We start from the raw sequence: 20466 nt of genomic DNA on the forward strand, positions 1-20466 counted from the left end.
CTTGCATGTTTTGGAAGGCTCTGTGAATGCTGAAAGGTATATAAAGGTTTTAGAGCAACATATGCTTCCCTCCAAACAACGTCTATTTCAGGGAAGGCCTTGTTTATTTCAGCAGGACAATGCAAAACCACATACTGCAGCTATAACAACAGCATGGCTTCGTCGTAGAAGAGTCCGGGTGCTAACCTGGCCTGCCTGCAGTCCAGATCTTTCACCTATAGAGAACATTTGGCGCATCATTAAACGAAAAATACGTCAAAGACGACCACGAACTCTTCAGCAGCTGGAAATCTATATAAGGCAAGAATGGGACCAAATTCCAACAGCAAAACTCCAGCAACTCATAGCCTCAATGCCCAGACGTCTTCAAACTGTTTTGAAAATAAAAGGAGATGCTACACCATGGTAAACATGCCCCGTCCCAACTATTTTGAGACCTGTAGCAGAAATCAAAATTGAAATGAGCTCATTTTGTGCATAAAATTGTAAACTTTCTCAGTTTAAACATTTGATATGTTATCTATGTTCTATTGTGAATAAAATATTGGCTCATGTGATTTGAAAGTCTTTTAGTTTTCATTTTATTAAAATTTAAAAAACGTCCCAACTTTTCCGGAATTCGGGTTGTATACTCACATGCTCAGATGGCTTTTTGTCATCTTCTTCTGGATTGCATTACGAACTCTTAACCTCATGAACACCACAGATCATTAAAATAAATTTCTGACTAAGACTATGGGAAGTGCCTCCTCATGATATCTATGTAGAGACTGTAACTTTTATAAGGCTTGTTCATGAATGACAATGATACACTTCTCTCCAGTTGCCTAGCAATCTCACAACATTGCAATGCCCTTATAACTACAAAGGCATCTCAAATATCCGTGCCCCTTATTGTGTCTGGAGATCACGTGACTTTGCGGGTGGAAAAGGTCAGTTTGAAACAGGGACCAAAGTGTGTGATTGGAATCGAGCTGTAGGTTGCCTTCTGACCATACGTCTGATCAGATCAAGCTTGAAAATAATGCACGGTCTGTAGAAGAGACAGAGCGAATTGATAACACACAAGCATGCCTTTGGACATAAACAATAAACAACTGTGCACTACAGATTGGCTTTATGAAAATAGCTCTCTCTTTTTGGTGCTTAAAATGTCAATCCGATTGCTTGTAAATTCCCCCCAGATAGCCTGATGCTGTTGAGCGCTGCTATTAACAGTACAGCTGTCACTGATCAAACTTGATTGGAAGGGTTTATTTGTTGGAAAGTTGGAAGTAACATTGTGTGACCCGACTTCTGGTGTTTCTGTAGTGATCATCCACTTGCTAACCTGGACTTTCTATTACCGAAGAGATTGTGTAAAAAAAAAAAAAAAAAATGCCTACATTGAAACACTGAAAAAACTTGACTATTAGTGTCACTATAAATCCTCGACCTGTCAAAACTGCCCAGAAATAACCTTGAATTAAAGAACTTAATTGCAGTTTAAATGAATGAAGGAAATGCATTCATATTCCCACCGTGCATTTATCAGACCCGATGCCATGAAATGTGATAAAAGTATATTTTCCATGTTTATCAGAGTTCATTTGAATGTCATTTGTTTGACCTTTGTAGTCACGTTGAAGGTGACAATGAATTGTTTACCTCAGACAGGGTTGCAAGGCTTTCATAAAGAAAATTCACCCAGTTGCTCCTCAAAACTACCATGCATAGGACATAGGTGCAAACGCTCTATATGATTACCAATGAACAGGATGCTGCATTTGAGCAAAAATCTGTTGGACATTGACTAAATATTTCCTATACATTTTTACTTTAGAAAGATTTTTCCATCCTCCATGACTCCTTTTTTTTTTGACAACAATGTACACAAACTCGTAATTACACCTTCAGAAGTGGGAAGTGGGAAATGGGAAATTTTCGAAAACATGTGAAGTCACTATTGATACTCAAGTTTCCGAGTTGGGCGGGCCATAAGCTTAAAACATGGCGAAGGATGGAACCATTGCTTTGACTGTTGATAAGCTACTGCTAAATATTGTAGAAACGTAATTTTCTGTAAAGTTGCTTTGTAATGATTTGTATTGTAAAATGCGCTATACAAGTAAACTTGAATTTAATTGAATTGAACTGTTAAGTTTTATTCGTTTTTCCCACAACATCTACATTGCTTTCTCTTGCCTTTACAGTCATATATTTTTATGTATATAAATAATCATTTGATGCATATGTGAAAACAACATTGATTGAACTGAAACTTCAGAATTGCCAGCAAAATATCAACAAATGAGACCACATTTTATTCAAAATCCATTGGATATTGGTTTAATATCTTCAGTACTTTTAGGGTTTAATAAGATTTCCATTTTAGAACACCATTAGCATGATATGTAAATCTGTTACATGTCTAAGGTCAAGGAAGTGCATTCTCTGAGAAAAACAGTGAAGATGTACTCTGGGTGCCAAGCATGACTAGTTTCCTGTTTCAAGAGGTCGGAAGTGGTGTACAGACTGTCTAGCGACAACATTAAGACTAAAAATACTGAAAAGACGATCTAATGGGAAGGGGATCATATTATGGAAAACAAGGTTTGGTATTTACATTTTGTATAGCATTTTCAGAATGCTTAATATACTTACTTTCAGTTGGTGTAAAGATAGGATGTCTAAATGATTTTAGTGTTGTAGAGACAGATTTGTTTGTAGGGACTAATCTATATTACTACTAGTGATTTATTTTGGTTATTAAACAGTATGCGACAGGTTAGCATGATGTGAAGAGCATCTGTGGGAGATGCTTGTCAGTGTGACTGTAGCTGTTTGGAAGGCTTGGGTCATTTGGGAGTTGTTTGTGGATGGCTAAGAGTGTCTGGTTTGCTGATGATTGCTCTAAATGGATGGCACCTCAATAAAATAAACTGTACACACACACACACACACACACTGCATGCTTATTATGAGCCTAGACCTGCGTTGGTTACTAGTGCAAGTCTCAAGGGGGGTTAGGGCGGCAACGGAAAAGTATCTCAGCCAAAGTGCCTATAACACTTTTGCAAATAAGGAATCTTAAACATATATAGAAATATACAGTGTAGCCCCCAAAATACACAAATGTTTAAAAGTTTGTGATCAATAAGATTTTTATTGTTGGTGTTAAAATAAATAATTTATTCAACAATGACTTGATCAAGAGTGACAGCAAGACATTTATAAGTTTATAATTTTTTTATTTCAATTTATTTAAAATTTATTTAAAATTATTGATAAATTATAATATATAACTTGCACAACAATTATTTTCAATTCAACATTAATAATAATACTTTTTTTTCTTGAGCTCCAAATCAGCATATTAGAATGATTTCTGAATGATCATTTGACACTGAAGACTGGAGTAATGCTGAAATTCAGCTTTACATCACAGGAATAAATTGTAAATTATAAAATAAAATAAAAAATATACAGTTTAAAATATACTCAAATAATAATAACATTTATAAATATTGCTGTAAGAGACTTCTTTCAAATCTTAATGTATCAACATTATGGTAGATAAATATGTACAATAAAACACCCTGCAATTGCAAGCAAAATGTTTTACAAAATTAAATTTGTTGGGTTTAAAATATTGAAACAATGGATGTTTTATTTGAAAAATATCGTTCTGAAATCATTTGAAAATCATAAGCATTACTTTTACACTAGTATTTATTCCCCCCTGGTTTGATGTCTGATCATTACTGTAACATGAATACATTTTTAAGTATCCAAAAATGTTTTACATTTTTTTTTAAAGCAATTCAACAAAAATGATGAATAAATTAATTGTATTGTTTGGAGCAGCATGCTTCAGTAAAGGGCCTTGAATGCAAAAATTTCTTAACATTTACTTACACCGTCTGCAGGATGCACTTCCTCAGCCTAACCAGCTTCTCTAAATCAACATTGGGGCTTTGCCAAATTCACACTTGGCCGACTGAGGCATTGCACACATGACTGAAGACATCACAAACACATTCTAAATGTTCAGTTACCCAGTTAGACAAATACACCACAGCATCATATAAATGTGACCCTGAAACACAAAACCAGTCTTAAGTTGCTGGAGTACTGTATATTTGTAGCAATAGCCAAAAAAACATTAGCAGCATGTCCACAACTGTAACTTTACCCAGGAACTAGGGACTTTGGGCTGGTACTCGGTGTGTTTCCATCGCAGGAACCCGGATCTAAATAAATTTCCGGGTAAAAAATTTTTTTTATCACCTTGTGGGTGTTTTCAAACTGCTAGGTGTTTCTAAATCATGCAATCTAAATAATCCCCCTTACCCAAGCCCACCCCTAAACCTAACGTCACTATGATGTCAACCAATCAGGTATCATGGTGTAAAAACACCCTGATCTGGTAACTTCAATTACTTTCCTGCAGAGACCTATACTTGAAGCATGCTGATTGGTTGAGTTCACGTAGCATTGTGATTTCAACCACCATTTATTGGATCATTTCAAAATATTACTCTTATTGTTTCATGAAATGTAGTTTTAAAAGTATTTCAGGCGAGAATGCAGTTGTTTAAAACTCAAATCTGCAGTTTATTTATAAAGACAGCACCTATTTAAAAATGTGTTTCACCTATTTCGGAGACGATCAGCTCCACGTGATCAGTGGGAGCTCAGTGCTTATGTTACCGATGAGAGCCGTCTCTACTCGGCTTAGAGTCCTGCAACGGGTCAGGTACCCGCATAAAAGTGGCTGAAACGGGTGGATTTTGACATTCCTAATATTCACGGGGATGCTGGATTTGTAATTCAAGAACGGAGAATGCAACTTAAACCTGGGACTGTGGACGATATCCTTTTCCTGCACAGTAACCTTAATGCATACTTTGTGAGCGACAGGCTCAGGTTGTATTTTTTCTTGTTCTTGTTTTTTTTTTTTTTCATTAATAGGTCTATTTGCGTATAGTTATCAGGTTCCATAGCCACTTTCGTTTCATTAGCACATTAATGACACTTTCGTGATGTTGAGAGAGGTGCGAGATAAAAAAATAAAGCACTTTAATTGGAATGATTTTACCGTGTAATTTATCGCGGGCGCGGGTCGAGTAACGAGCCAAATATTAATGGGTCTGGGTGGGTGCGGATTCAATTTTTATATTATCACGAGTGACGTAAAATGAAAATAAAAGAGGCAATTGATATAATATTTCATTTCATTGTAATGGCTATATATATATATATATATATATATATATATATATATAGAAACATTTCCCTGAACTAAGTACATTTCTGCGGCTATTGTTATGTTTCAATGAAAACGAAAGGAGGCAGTGGTATCTGATAACTTATTTCGTTTTATTGTAACTATACAGTGAGGAAAATTGCAGTAGCCAAGGCGAGCTGACTGATGTTATCAAAGCACGCTGCTGTTTGAAGAATTACCGGATTTGTGTCGTTGCGGACATCACCGTCGTTGCGGACATCTCCAGTCAAATGCTCAAAGTCCGATGAGGATACAAGTCCGAAATGTATGCACTTTGTATTGAGAAACGTGCGCAGACCTACGTCACCAGACTATTTGCCTAATCTTCATGGTACTATATTAGACCGCGGTAGAAACGCAGAAAGCAACAGGTCTTGGGGAAAAAGTTCCTGGTTCAATTGTTCCGGGTAATTTCGGTGGAAACGCAACATGTGTATGGGTCAAAAATATAAATTTTTCTTTCAATTCAATTCAATTCAAGTTTATTTGTATAGCGCTTTTTACAATACAAATCGTTACAAATCGTTACAAAGCAACTTTACAGAAAATTATGTTTCTACAATATTTAGTAGTAGCTAGTAGTTTGTGCACGTTTGACAGGATTTTAGAAAAATAAAAATAATAATAATAATAATACAAGACGTAGTCAGCTAGATGATGAACTATCAATATTATTAATTAATAGTAATTATAGGATGCAGTCACACATGTAGCAATAATTGTTAGTTCTGTTTGTTGATTCAAGGTTAGCATCATCTGGGGTCCTCTGAGGGTCAGCATCATCTCTTCTCAGGTGTTCTGGATCCAGACTGGAGCTTGTGTAAATCCTAGTTACATCCCGTGGCAAAACATAGAAACAAAATAGAGACATCATTAGCATAGCTGCTGATCCAACAAAGTAAAATTAGTTTAACCCAAGCTAAAGAATAAAAATGCAGATGCAACTACACTCACAATTTAAGAGATACATTATTCGAATGCTTGGCGAAAGAGATGCGTTTTTAATCTAGATTTAAACAGAGAGAGTGTGTCTGAACCCCGAACATTATCAGGAAGGCTATTCCAGAGTTTGGGAGCCAAATGTGAAAAAGCTCTACCTCCTTTAGTGGACTTTGCTATCCTAGGAACTACCAAAAGTCCAGCGTTTTGTGACCTTAGGGTGCGTGATGGGTTGTAGCGTGGTAGAAGGCTAGTTAGGTACGCAGGAGCTAAACCATTTAGGGCCTTATAGGTAAGTAATGATAATTTGTAACTGATACGGAACTTAATAGGTAGCCAGTGCAGAGACTGTAAAATTGGGGTAATATCATTATATTTTCTTGACCTGGTAAGGACTCTAGCTGCTGCATTTTGGACTACCTGTAGCTTGTTTATTGACGAAGCAGGACAACCACCTAGAAGTCCATTACAATAGTCTAGTCTAGAGGTCATGAAAGCATGAACTAGCTTTTCTGCATCAGAAACAGATAACATGTTTCGTAGCTTGGCAATGTTTCTAAGATGGAAGAATGCGGTTTTTGTAACATTGGAAATATGATTTTCAAAAGACAAATTGCTGTCCAATATAACACCCAGATTTCTGACTGTAGAGGAAGTAACAGTACATCCGTCTAGTTGCAGATTGTAATCTACAAGATTCTGTGTGGTGTTTTTTGGTCCAATAATTAATATCTCTGTCTTATCCGAATTTAATTGGAGAAAATTATTTGTCATCCAATCTTTTACATTTTTAACACACTCTGTTAGCTTAGATAATTGGGAAGTTTCATCTGGTCTCGTTGAAATATATAGCTGAGTATCATCAGCATAACAGTGGAAGCTAATTCCGTATTTTCTAATAATATTACCAAGGGGCAACATGTATATTGAAAATAGAAGGGGACCTAGGACGGATCCTCATGGCACTCCATATTTTACTGATGATAAATGAGATGACACCCCATTTAAGTAAACAAAATGGTAGCGATCGGACAGGTAGGATCTAAACCATCTTAGAGCCTGCCCTTGAATAAATTTTTCTTTTATGCCAAAAATCATTAGAATATTGAGTAAAGATATCATGTTCCGTAGAGATATTTTGTAAGTTTCCTACTGTAAATATATCAAAACTTTCTGAATAGTACATTTTGGATTAGTAATATGCATTGCTAAGAACTTCATTTGGACAACTTTAAAAGTGATTTTTTTTCATTATTTAGATTTTTTCGACACCCTCAGATTCCAGATTTTCAAATAGTTATATCTCAGTCAAATAAACTAAAAAAAAACACATCAATGGAAGGCTTATTTATTCAGCTTTCATATGATTTATAAATCTCAATTTCGAAAAATTGACACTTATGACCAGGGTCACAAATATGCCTGATTATTCAGCTTTCTAGCTAACGCTTGTCTCATCTAATGTGATGTTAATACTTGCAAAATACCCTTTTACCCAATCTAATTTAGTAGCATACTAAGCAGAACTAGTCGTATCTAGATAGCGTTTCACTTGAGACAATCAGAAGGAATTTTTTTTTTAACTGAGCAGCAGGCAAGTCATGCCCCACTTCGACTGAGTGGTAGGATGATAGTGATGGTAGAAATGTGTCAGTAGAAAAGGCCATGCTGCTTATGCAGTGGTAAAAATCTGGAGATGCCCACAAATGACATAAATAAATGCACCATTTTAATGTCTTCACAGGTGAGCCAAGAAAATTTGACCCAACATTTAAAGGGCCGATTTATAACAGGTGAGACAACCTTTATAAGCCAAATTAATGATTAGAAACCATTTACATATGCATCTGAGACCAGTGTTAGTGTTATTTATTATACTATTACAGTTTTTGTTCATATGTTGAATTAGATTTTATTTTTATATTTTCAGTTTTCACATTAATTGTGAAGTGTGTATATATATATATATATATATATATATATATATATATATGTGTGTGTGTGTGTGTGTGTATATATATATGTATATATATATATATATATATATATATATATATATATATATATAATTTAATGCTTTATATTTATAAGTTTTAGATCATTTAATTTATCTAATTTTATTTCAGTTATTTTAGTACTTAAAATAAAAATGAGAAATAAATATTTTTGTATATTCTATTTCAGTTAATGTTCATTTTATTTCAAGTCATGATGTAATTTTTTTCAGGTAGTAATTTTTTTTTTATGGATTTGTTTTTAGCTAGTGATATTAATCCTGTCTGAGACACATCTAGTGAAAGGGAATCTTTTAAACTTTTTAACATTTATGTAATCTGATAAACTTCCATGTCCTGATTTGTGTGGTGGCACTGAATGCGTGTGCTTTTCTTGGTGAACAGGAGCTGCACAGACATTCTCTGTTGTATCCTGTTCATCTTGGCCTTGCTGGGCTACTTTGCAGTTGGGATTCTGGGTAAGTTTTAGCCTATTCATTTTCACATTTCTATGCCCAGTGCTGGTTTAGATAGGCAGAAAGTATTAAACCGTGTCCATTTCCAAAGACAAGCTGTTGTCTTTCCATACTGACAGTGTTGTATCTTTTCCTATAGCATGGTCTCAAGGTGACCCTCGGAAAGTGATTTACCCGACAGACAGTAAGGGTCAGTTTTGTGGACAGGTCGGCAGCCCACTTGAGTGAGTAAAGCTGTTTCCTTGAAAACTGATGAGACGTCTTTCACTTTGCCAATCCAATAGACTTTAAATGCAGTTCTGTGGTTAAATTGTACTCAGACATATCTTTCTTGGCTTAATCTGTCTGAATAATCAGAAAGAAGCCCCTGCTGTTCTACTTCAACATCATGAAGTGTGCCAGTCCTCTGGTCCTGCTGGAGTTTCAGTGTCCCACCACTCAGGTTTGGTTAACCTCTTTTTGCAGTACCATATATATCTATAGTGTTTGTCACGCACAGACTGGCAGTACAGCATGCTATAGCACTTTTGTTTTTATGTTCATTTTACAGATCTGTGTGGAGAGATGTCCCAATAAATTCAAGACTTTAGTGAAAGCGTTACTAAATGAAGCTGACAGGGAATACTACAAGCAGTTCTGCAAGGAGGGAGTAGACATGACCAAGGTGAGTCCTGGACAGGAAAGAAAACCTTGAATTCCCAGTAAGAATTAAGATAACATGATAAAAAGGAATACAGAAGATTACATTTTGGCCATACTGCCCCTCCCTAGGTTTAGTAATACATGGATTTCAAGATCCTTGAGCAACACACTTAATCCTAAATTGCTTCACAGAAAGATGCCCTTCTTTTTTTCTAGAACGCTCCTGAAATCCTGAAGGATGGCTTGTGTCCTTCAATACTCACACCTAGCAAGAATTGTAAGCCTTTACATCATTCAAAACATGTCTGTAATTTCAGTTAAATTACAGATGAAGTTCTGTTACATTGAAATGATGAACTTTACCCTGTGTTACAGTCACAAGGAGATGCTTGCCCGCTCTAGAGACCTTGAAAGGTGGAGTTGTTGTGGTCGGCAACCAAACGACCTTCAGAGATGATTCGAAAGAAGAAAATATAAATGCCACAGATCTCCTTGAAGCCTCAAAGTTAGTAATATTATTTGTTAGTGTCTGTTTGTGGTTATATTTAATGTTATCAGTGTTATTTTAGTATAATTGAGATACTGGTAACCCTTTAGTTTAGGAACCAGTTCTCACTATGAACTAGTTTCTTATTAGCATGCATATTACTAGCATATTGGCTGTTTACTAATACTCATAAAGCACATATTAATGCCTTATTCTGCATGAACATATTATACATCCTTTAATCCTACCCCATACCTAAACATAACAACTACCTTACTAACTATTAATAAGCAGCGAATCAGAAGCTGAGGCAGAAGTCAGTTAATAATTATGTTATAGAAACTTAATGTGACCAAGATGCTATTAAATTATTTTGAATTAGTTTTTATTTTTGGTTTTCATTTTAATTTTGGTTATAGACATTTTAGTTTTATTGTTTTATGTCTGTATACTTTATATCAATTTGTATTAAGTTTAAACCAGCTTAATTTGGCAACTGGCTGAATTTTTTAAAATTTTTTAATGCATTTCATTTCAAGTGGCAATATTATAATAATATTATATAATGTAATATAGTAATGCGGAATATAATATTATTGTGTTAGTTAATGTTATAAAAAATATAATGTGAATCATATTGAAATATATGATCACACTGACTATAATTAATAGATCTTTTGAATGTTTGCAGGAAATCCAATATCGTGGTCGAGGCCCGGGCGGTAGCCATGAGGATCTTCGAGGACTATACTCAATCCTGGCACTGGATACTCCTGTAAGCGTGTGAAACTCTAGGTTCATTGTATTCCCCCTCCACGCAGTGTCAGATTTAGTGTGTTCTAGCATTGGTCAAATCTTTTTCAGTGGCTTGGTGATCGCCATGCTGGTCAGTCTGATCTTTATTCTCCTCTTGCGTTGTCTGGCTGGAGTCATGGTCTGGGTTATGATCATCATGGTCGTCATTGTTATCGGATACGGTAAGTGTTCTTGTCTCGTCTACAGCTCTCAAATAACATTCCCATATTTTCATCCTAGTTACCAAACACTGTGCTTTTTAACCTTAACACATTTATAGTAATACCCTAATAGAGAAAATACATTAAAAAAAATTATTTTGAAACATTAAGCATTGTGACATTAAGACTCTCCTTATCATCATTGAGGATTTTCATAGTATTTCCAATTCTGTATTGTAGTAATGTTATATTTTGTAAATATATCCTTCCTGTTTATCCCCTCTCCTGATTCTCCTCAGGTATTTTCCATTGTTACATGCAGTATGCCAGTCTGAAAGGACAGGCCGGTTCTGACGTCACTATCAAGGATCTGGGTCTACAGACTGACTTCTCGGTGTACTTACAGATTCGGCAGACCTGGCTTGCCTTCAGTGAGTTTTTATATCAATTATGACCGTTATGCGCAGTACAAAAATGAATGCACTCCCATTAAGAAGTTTGAATTGAGTAAGATTTTTGAATGTTTTCGCTGCATGTATTTGATCAAAAATACAGTACAAATTTGAATATTCTGAAATATTATTACAATATTATTGTAATAAAAAAAAAAATTCTATTTTAAAAATTAATTTTTTAGTTTACATTACTCCAGTCTTCAGCGTCACATGATCCTTTAGAAATAATTATTTTTCACTTTTAATTAATTGTATGCATCCTCGCTAAAATAAAACTATTATTATTATTTTTTTTTTTAAAAGGTAATGTAGGTATACATAGAAAAGAAATAAATGAAAATATGTATCTTTCTTCAAGTAGGGATCAATCTGTGGACATAAATGAACACTAATATGGACCTGCATTCTTTGTCGCCACACAGTGATTATCCTGTGTATTGTGGAAGTGGTCATCATCCTTCTCCTCATCTTCCTCAGGAAGAGGCTCCTCATTGCTATCGCTCTCATCAAAGAGGCCAGCAAGTCAGTCTACCTTCTTAATGTAGAGCAATCAGTATTTTTAGACGCGTTGCTTACATTGTTCGGTCTCATATTCCATATTACTGCTTTTTTTTGGGTACTCTAATAGCATAAGCAGTTAAACAGCAGTGTTTTTCTCAGTGTGATGGATTAATTTTTCAGGGCCATCGGTCATGTGATGTCATCACTGTTCTACCCACTGCTGACGTTTGCCCTGCTCTCTTTAGTCATCGCATACTGGGCCATCACCGCTGTGTATCCTAAAAGAAATAATGCAGTCACATAAAAACTGCTCACTGTTGGTATTTTGCCGTTTCATTACCCGAAACACTTTAGTTAGAAATGTTGATTTAGGTTTCACGCAAACATGATATCCTTAACTCTTGATTAGGTTTTTGTCCACTTCCAGTGAGCCAGTATACAAGGTTTTCAACACAAGTGCATGCATGTATTCCAGAGACACCTGCAACCCTGAGGTTAGTGTCTTTTTATGCTAACAGTAATGTTGTGTCTGAACAGTAGTGTGTCTTATTTTTTGTTATAGCATATTTTGCTTGATAAAATGCATACATTGCATAAAGTTGCATTGATTTGATTCTCTCCACAGACTTTCAACAGCTCAAATATCACCACTGAATGTCGTGATGCTGAGTGTCTGTTTGCATTTTATGGAGGAGAGACATTATACCACAAGTACCTGATTCTGTTCCAGTTCTATAATTTATTCCTCTTCTTCTGGTGTGTAAACTTCGTGACAGCATTGGGCCAGGTCACACTGGCAGGGGCCTTTGCCTCCTACTACTGGGCATTCAAAAAGCCTGAAGACATCCCAGCTTACCCTGTCTTCAACTCTTTGGGACGGGCCCTCAGGTGTGTGACTAGAGAAATAGTTGCCTGTGTTTAGCACATTTTGCTTCTCGTAAAACATAACAGTTTGGTGTGCTCTATATCGCTCACTTATTTTCCAGGTATCACACTGGCACTCTGGCATTTGGTTCCCTCATTCTTGCCATCGTACAGATCATCAGGGTCATATTGGAGTATCTGGATCAGAAGCTGAAAGGTCTCACTACTTCAGTGTACTTCATATTCATCTTCAGAAAATATTTAGACCCCTTCACTTTTAACTTTTAAACGCTGGACTTACTCAACGTTGATCACAACCAGTATGATTGATAAAACAATGCTGAAAAATGTATTGTGATCGGTTATGAAAAAGCAAGCGCTAATGAGGTTGGGCATCAGTTTTTTGCTTTTTGGTGCTTGCCAAGCTACTACCGTATTTTCCGGACTATAAGTCGCACTTTTTTTCATAGTTTGACTGGTCCTGCGACTTATAGTCAGGTGCGACTTATTTATCAAAATTAATTTGACATGAACCGAGAGAAATGAACTAACAGAAAACATTACCGTCTACAGCCGCGAGAGGGCGCTCTATGCTGCCAGAGATGCTGCTCAGTGCTCCTGTAGTCTACACTGAAAACATAGAGTGCCCTCTCGCGGCTGTCAAAGTCAAAGTCACCTTTATTTATATAGCGCTTTAAACAAAATACATTGCGTCAAAGCAACTGAACAACATTCATTAGGAAAACAGTGTCAATAATGAAAAAATGATAGTTAAAGGCAGTTCATCATTGAATTCAGTTATGTCATCTCCGTTCAATTAAATAGTGTCTGTGCATTTATTTGCAATCAAGTCAACGATATCGCTGTAGATGAAGTGTCCCCAACTAAGCAAGCCAGAGGCAACAGCGGCAAGGAACCGAAACTCCATCGGTGACAAAATGGAGAAAAAAACCTTGGGAGAAACCAGGCTCAGTTGGGGGGCCAGTTCTCCTCTGACCAGACGAAACCAGTAGTTCAATTCCAGGCTGCAGCAAAGTCAGATTGTGCAGAAGAATCATCTGTTTCCTGTGGTCTTGTCCTGGTGCTCCTTTGAGACAAGGTCTTTACAGGGGATCTGTATCTGGGGCTCTAGTTGTCCTGGTCTCCGCTGTCTTTAAGGGATGTAGAGGTCCTTTCTAGGTGCTGATCCAGCATCTGGTCTGGATACGTACTGGATCCGGGTGACTGCAGTGACCCTCTGATCTGGACACAGACTGGATCTGGTGGCCACGGTGACCTCGGAACAAGAGAGAAACAGACAAATATTAGCGTAGATGCCATTCTTCTAATGATGTAGCAAGTACATAGGGTGTTATGGGAAGTGTTTCCGGTTCCGGTTTACCTAATTAATGCAGCCTAAAAATCCTTTAACGGATTTGGATAATAAAAGCATATTAGTATGTTATGTGTATGCCAGGTTAAAGAGATGGGTCTATAATCTAGATTTAAACTGCAAGAGTGTGTCTGCCTCCCGAACAATGTTAGGTAGGTTATTCCAGAGTTTAGGCGCCAAATAGGAAAAGGATCTGCCGCCCGCAGTTGATTTTGATATTCTAGGTATTATCAAATTGCCTGAGTTTTGAGAACGTAGCGGACGTAGAGGATTATAATGTAAAAGGAGCTCATTCAAATACTGAGGTGCTAAACCATTCAGGGCTTTATAGGTAATAAGCAATATTTTAAAATCTATACGATGCTTGATAGGGAGCCAGTGCAGTGTTGACAGGACCGGGCTAATATGGTCATACTTCCTGGTTCTAGTAAGAACTCTTGCTGCTGCATTTTGGACTAGCTGTAGTTTGTTTACTAAGTGTGCAGAACAACCACCCAATAAAGCATTACAATAATCTAACCTTGAGGTCATAAAAGCATGGGTTAACATTTCTGCATTTGACATTGAGAGCATAGACCGTAATTTAAATATATTTTTGAGATGGAAAAATGCAGTTTTACAAATGCTAGAAACGTGGCTTTCTAAGGAAAGATTGCGATCAAATAGCACACCTAGGATCCTAACTGATGATGAAGAATTGACAGAGCAACCATCAAGTCTTAGACAGTGTTCTAGGTTATTACAAGCGGAGTTTTTAGGTCTTATAATTAACACCTCTGTTTTTTCAGAATTTAGCAGTAAGAAATTACTCGTCATCCAGTTTTTTATATCGACTATGCAATCCATTAGTTTTTCAAATTGGTGTGTTTCACCGGGCTGCGAAGAAATATAGAGTTGAGTATCATCAGCATAACAGTGAAAGCTAACACCATGTTTCCTGATGATATCTCCCAAGGGTAACATATAAAGCGTGAAGAGTAGCGGCCCTAGTACTGAGCCTTGAGGTACTCCATACTGCACTTGTGATCGATAGGATACATCTTCATTCACTGCTACGAACTGATGGCGGTCATATAAGTACGATTTAAACCATGCTAATGCACTTCCATTAATGCCAACAAAGTGTTCAAGTCTATGCAAAAGAATGTTGTGGTCAATTGTGTCAAACGCAGCACTAAGATCCAATAAAACTAATAGAGAGATACACCCACGATCAGATGATAAGAGCAAATCATTTCTAACTCTAAGGAGAGCAGTCTCAGAACTATGATACGGTCTAAATCCTGACTGGAAATCCTCACATATACCATTTTTCTCTAAGAAGGAATATAATTGTGAGGATACCACCTTTTCTAGTATCTTGGACAGAAAAGGGAGATTCGAGATTGGTCTATAATTAACTAGTTCTTTGGGGTCAAGCTGTGTTTTTTTTATGAGAGGCTTAATAACAGCCAGTTTGAAGGTTTTGGGGACATATCCTAATGACAATGAGGAATTAATAATAGTCAGAAGAGGATCTATGACTTCTGGAAGCACCTCTTTTAGGAGCTTAGATGGTATAGGGTCTAACATACATGTTGTTGGTTTAGATGATTTAACAAGTTTATACAATTCTTCCTCGCCTATAGTAGAGAATGAGTGGAACTGTTCCTCAGGGGGTCTATAGTGCACTGTCTGATGTGATACTGTAGCTGACGGCTGAATGGTTGCAATTTTATCTCTAATAGTATCGATTTTAGAAGTAAAGTAGTTCATAAAGTCATTACTGCTGTGATGTTGGGAAATGTCAACACTTGTTGAGGCTTTATTTTTCGTTAATTTAGCCACTGTATTGAATAAATAGATTTTAATGTTAATGACACTGTAGTTGGTAATGTTTTCTCCTGGTTCTTAGGTCTAAATAAATGCGACTTATAGTCCGGTGCGACTTTTATATGTTTTTTTCCTCGTCATGACGTGTTTTTGGACTGGTGCGACTTATAGTCCGAAGAATACGGTAGTCAGTTTATGGTGTTTTGTTCAGAAAAGAGAAACTTGGGAAATCAAATTTTGTGTTTCACTTGACGAAAGTCAGTCATACATGATTGGACATGACACTGTTTTCATTGTTTGAGTAAATAATGTTTTACATGCCATAAAGTCAGGAAGAAAATCTATCAAACACAAAGAGAATCACATAATTTTAGAAAATGGAGAAAGCACCCCGTTTCTTTTAATTATTTTAAATGTCTTCTGAACTTGATTCTGTTCCACTTTTGGCAAATAATACATGCAGACTGACAGCCAGAAATTAATAATGAAATGATAATGGAATACTTCATCCATTGCATTCTGTCTGTTATATGCATTTGAATCTTGATTTCCTTCCTCCAGGTGCCCAGAATAAATGTGCAAAATTCCTGCTCAGCTGCCTGAAGTGCTGCTTCTGGTGTCTGGAGAAATTCATCAAGTTTCTGAACAGAAATGCCTATATTATGGTACATTTACATTTCCCTCTTAATAATGTTTTCACCTTTTGTGGATTGTTTCTGGCTAGGGAGCATCATCATTATTGCATGTTTAGTGTTGTAGTGCTCAAAAACATAATTGCTGAAACTTATTGAAGCATATTCTCTTTTCAGGTGGCAATATATGGTAAAAATTTCTGTACGTCTGCCAAGGATGCGTTCTTCCTTCTGATGAGGAACATTGTCCGGTGAGAGTCAAACTAAATCTAAATCTTCTAGTCAGTGTATAAAACACAATAAACCGTCCAAATTGAAATGTTTTTACTTAACTTGTTTTCTAGTGTGGCGGTTCTGGACAAAGTGACAGACTTCCTCTTATTTTTGGGCAAACTCCTCATCGTTGGAATCGTGGGTGAGTGATTTGGTCAATCAGATGTCAAAGTGAATCCAGAGGTTATTTGAGTGGAACTGACTTCTCATATTCTAGTACACTAATTTAAAACAGCATGCATTAACAGTTTCTTCCTCCTCTTTTCAGGAATATGTTCTTTCTTCTTTTTCACGGGCAAGATTAAAATAGTGGAGGATGCTGCTCCATCCCTTAATTATTACTGGGTGCCTATATTGGTGAGTGAGCTTGAGTTTTATCAATCCAGCAAAACCAGATTTTCCATCTGCAGTATCAAAATGACAGTTTTCCAGATGTAATAATAAATACATCTCTCTTATAATTTACAGACTGTGGTGTTTGGTGCCTATCTGATTGCTCATGGCTTTTTTAGCGTATACGCTATGTGTGTGGACACACTCTTCCTCTGTTTCTGTAAGTGTGAAGCAGCTTTATTTATTTCACAAGAAGATACGTAATGAACAAATCTTAACAAGTTGCTAATTTATATTATTATTTTAGGTAAAAACTGATAGCCTGAATGCACTGTAGGTCGCTTTGGATAAAAGCATCTGCTAAATGCATACATTTAATTTTTGTATTTAATTTTAATTTGTTGGCTAAATAACAAAACAAGGATTCTGATAATATCAGCTGTTGTGTTAGATTTTATTGGGTGTTGAGGAATAAGTTTCACAGATGTTGACAACTTCTACCACTCAACTTCAACAGCTAAGCACATCTGGAGCACTCAAGACGCCCTCTTTCCTTTCCTTTAAATGTTGTTCTTTTCTGTAATGCAATAGAGAGCAACAGTGACAACCAACTGGATTTCCCTTCATTTTTTCTATATTCATTTAAAAAAACTATAAGAGTTCCAAACCTTGAACCAAACCAACCAGCTCAGAGACACATTGCAATATTGCAAACTTCAATTCCAAGCAAAAACATTAAGTCTTGTGCTTTTTTCAATTTGTGTATTAACTATTCATCCCATTAAGCTTTGCAAAAGATGCAACTGATTCAGAAAATACAGTATATGAAATGATCTACAAATATAAAATACCAGACCATATACAAATATATACCATACCACGATATAACCATATATACCACACATCAGTTATTTGAGAGTGTAGTGAGAATGGATTTTGTGTTCCACCATGCTTCAAAGGAGTGCACTCACCGCTCATTCCCGTTTCCATGGTAACAGTGACTTCTCTGATTGGTGGAGCTATTTTCAGGATCGTAGATTATGTAATTCTCAATAAGCTACTAAACACATTTTTAAAATGATATTTATGGCTTCCACAGAAGCACATATCATTGCTTCTTCAGAGTTCATGGTTTGACTTTAAGGTAGATTTCTGTATGGAGAAAATAACTGGGATTTTCACTTGTGGGACCCACTGTTGACATATCTGCATATCACAGATGCTTACAAGGGCTTTTGGCTTGCTTCATGTCTAACCATTTGCTTTCTTTCTTTCTTTCTCTCTCTTTCTCTCTTCAATCATGTCCTTGTGCTCCTTTCTGCTACGTGCTCTCTCAAAACACTAACATTTCAAAATAACCGTCACACGCAAACACAAACTCAAGGCGAAGACCTGGAGAGAAATGATGGTTCTTCCGACAAACCGTTTTTCATGTCCCCTGAGCTGCACCAGATTTTATCAATCGAAAAAAGCACAGAGGAGACGGACTGTGCCGAGGTACCTGTCATACAGGTGCAAGCTGAGGAGGAAGTCCCGCTGCAGGAGAATGGAGAGGTGCAGCTTAAAGAGCAGGGCATTCTAAAGCAGAAGAAAGAAGAAGAGACGCCACTAAACCAGGAAACACACATTGAAGAACCGCTCCAAGAAACACAACCTCCAGAAGCAACCGGAGCCGACGAGGATAAACCCGAAGAGCAGGTTACAACGCAAGAGCCTGAACCGCCACAAGTGACCTCAAAACAAAACGGACCCCAAGAGGTGGATGCTGAGGACACGGAGGAGCAAGTCGCCCAACCTCAAGCAGAACCACCACAGGCCGAGAACCAACAAGAACAGGAACCAGAGGAACCGAAGCCTCAAGAAAATGGACCTCAAGAGAGCGAGACCCTGCTCACCCCTCAGGAGTAGCTAGACAGGGATGTTCATTGAAGGTGGATTCGTGAAACGTTTCAGAGAAGCCTACTGATTTGGGAAATGGTGCACTTTGGTGGCTTTGATAAGTCATTAGTATACACTGGAAAGTGCCACTTTCATTCACATCATAATGTTTACTCAATTAATCAATTTTGAGAACTGTCTCTTAATTAATCACTGGTTGTAATGGATGGCATGACATAAAATAGGACAGAAACAGGCTTGTGCTCATAGTATGAGCTTTGACACTTTGGTTACATGGACCTAAACCCCATTAGATATGCCTACATAGCACTTGTAGAATGTGACTGTGTTTGTGTTTTATGTAGAACGTTTTAATGTAAGGACATATAAAAGTGTAATGTAGGTGCTTGACTTGTGCCTAATTATTGTTACTTATCAATGTCTTAATCATATTGAAGAATGCAAAAAGATTTTGCAGTATTGCTATGTTTACGACAACAACAAAAAAAACACATCTGTTTACAGTGATACCAGCCAAGACCAAACAATGTCATTTTGTAAATTGTATTTGAAAATTGTGTTGATTTTATGCCTAATGTGATAATTTTATGGTACAAAAAAATTTAATGATGGCATCGAAAGCAAGTCAACTTAAAAAAAAAAATCAAAGAAAGGAAAAAAAACGTAACACCCTTATATTTTGGTCTGCTGTGACTTATGGTTATTATATTGACAGATTGCAACCTTTTCAATGCCTGATATTTGTCGCTGTTTGCCACTATGTTGCCTCTTTTTCTACCTCTGTGCTTCACTTTTCTCAATCTTTGCATGTTGGTAATGTGATCTCCCAGTGCTTTAATAAATCGAACTCTCTCTTTGTTGAGATCTCAAGCCTTTTTTTTTTTTTTGCTTTCAAGGCTCTGCTTCAGTTGTTGGCATTTATACTTTTTGGCAAACCTTTTCTATTAAGATTATGCTTTTATTTTGTCTCTACCCAAATTATTCCAACAGTGGAGGATCTGGAACGCAATGATGGCACAGTGGACAGACCATACTTCATGCCAGAGACACTGCTGTCCATCCTCAAGAAGTCCAATGAGGGGCTGAAAACAGTGGACTAAGGAAAGAAGAAAAGATTAATAGAAAAACAAAGAAGTGTAGGGACAAAAATAGAGAGACCTGCCATACTTGCACTGATATTATAGCTCAGGCACCAGTGAGTAATACCAGTTATTACAGCCAAAAGTGTTACAAATGTTACTTTTTTGTTTGTTTAGCTTATTACTTGGTTTAGTATTTGTATATATTATGCTTTATTAGACTAGGCACAACTGTCCTAACATCTTGTGATGGCAGTGTGTACGTTTGAAATTGTGATATTTCGTCACAAAAATCATAACCATTTATAATCAAAGCCACTCGTTTTTGTATAACAATTTTACAGTGTTTTTAATGCGTCCATTTGACGCAGCCATTTTTGTGTTACTACCTGTTGTTTGTTGCGAAGTGTAAATAATTCTGTAACGTGACAAGAGGAAACCCTAATAAATATTAATTAGGGCATGAACGTAGTGTCACTTGTT

The 20466-nt window shown here is 36.6% G+C and overlaps 2 protein-coding genes across 5 annotated transcripts in view; one reads left to right on the plus strand and one right to left on the minus strand.

The window, feature by feature from the left end:
• The window catches only part of gcdha (glutaryl-CoA dehydrogenase a), a 14222-nt gene extending 13512 nt beyond the window's left edge, over positions 1-710 (minus strand). For both annotated transcript variants that reach the window (XM_059560866.1, XM_059560865.1), the window contains exon 1: positions 637-710. In XM_059560866.1, coding sequence (XP_059416849.1) covers positions 637-695 — 59 coding nt within the window. In that variant the 5' untranslated portion in view covers positions 696-710. The remainder of the gene's footprint in view (positions 1-636) is intronic.
• The window catches only part of slc44a2 (solute carrier family 44 member 2), a 23464-nt gene extending 3014 nt beyond the window's left edge, over positions 1-20450 (plus strand). Inside the window, exons 1-22 of one of the 3 annotated variants that reach the window (XM_059560860.1) lie at positions 2452-2592; positions 7953-8001; positions 8608-8681; positions 8818-8902; positions 9036-9120; positions 9229-9342; positions 9537-9597; positions 9696-9825; positions 10499-10582; positions 10672-10784; positions 11063-11194; positions 11641-11740; positions 11900-11992; positions 12129-12213; positions 12345-12607; positions 12706-12800; positions 16329-16432; positions 16577-16650; positions 16744-16814; positions 16941-17029; positions 17141-17225; positions 18390-19761. In XM_059560860.1, the coding sequence (XP_059416843.1) occupies positions 2562-2592; positions 7953-8001; positions 8608-8681; positions 8818-8902; positions 9036-9120; positions 9229-9342; positions 9537-9597; positions 9696-9825; positions 10499-10582; positions 10672-10784; positions 11063-11194; positions 11641-11740; positions 11900-11992; positions 12129-12213; positions 12345-12607; positions 12706-12800; positions 16329-16432; positions 16577-16650; positions 16744-16814; positions 16941-17029; positions 17141-17225; positions 18390-18913 (2541 nt within the window). In that variant the 5' untranslated portion in view covers positions 2452-2561 and the 3' untranslated portion in view covers positions 18914-19761. Of the gene's footprint in view, positions 1-2451; positions 2593-7952; positions 8002-8607; positions 8682-8817; positions 8903-9035; positions 9121-9228; positions 9343-9536; positions 9598-9695; positions 9826-10498; positions 10583-10671; positions 10785-11062; positions 11195-11640; positions 11741-11899; positions 11993-12128; positions 12214-12344; positions 12608-12705; positions 12801-16328; positions 16433-16576; positions 16651-16743; positions 16815-16940; positions 17030-17140; positions 17226-18389; positions 19762-19894 lie in introns of those variants that run through there. The other 2 variants (XM_059560859.1, XM_059560861.1) reach the window with 2 other exon arrangements.
• The last annotated feature ends 16 nt before the right edge of the window (positions 20451-20466 follow it).

Source organism: Carassius carassius, chromosome 10 (genome assembly GCF_963082965.1).
Source record: "Carassius carassius chromosome 10, fCarCar2.1, whole genome shotgun sequence".
Classification (NCBI taxonomy): Eukaryota; Metazoa; Chordata; class Actinopteri; order Cypriniformes; family Cyprinidae; genus Carassius; species Carassius carassius.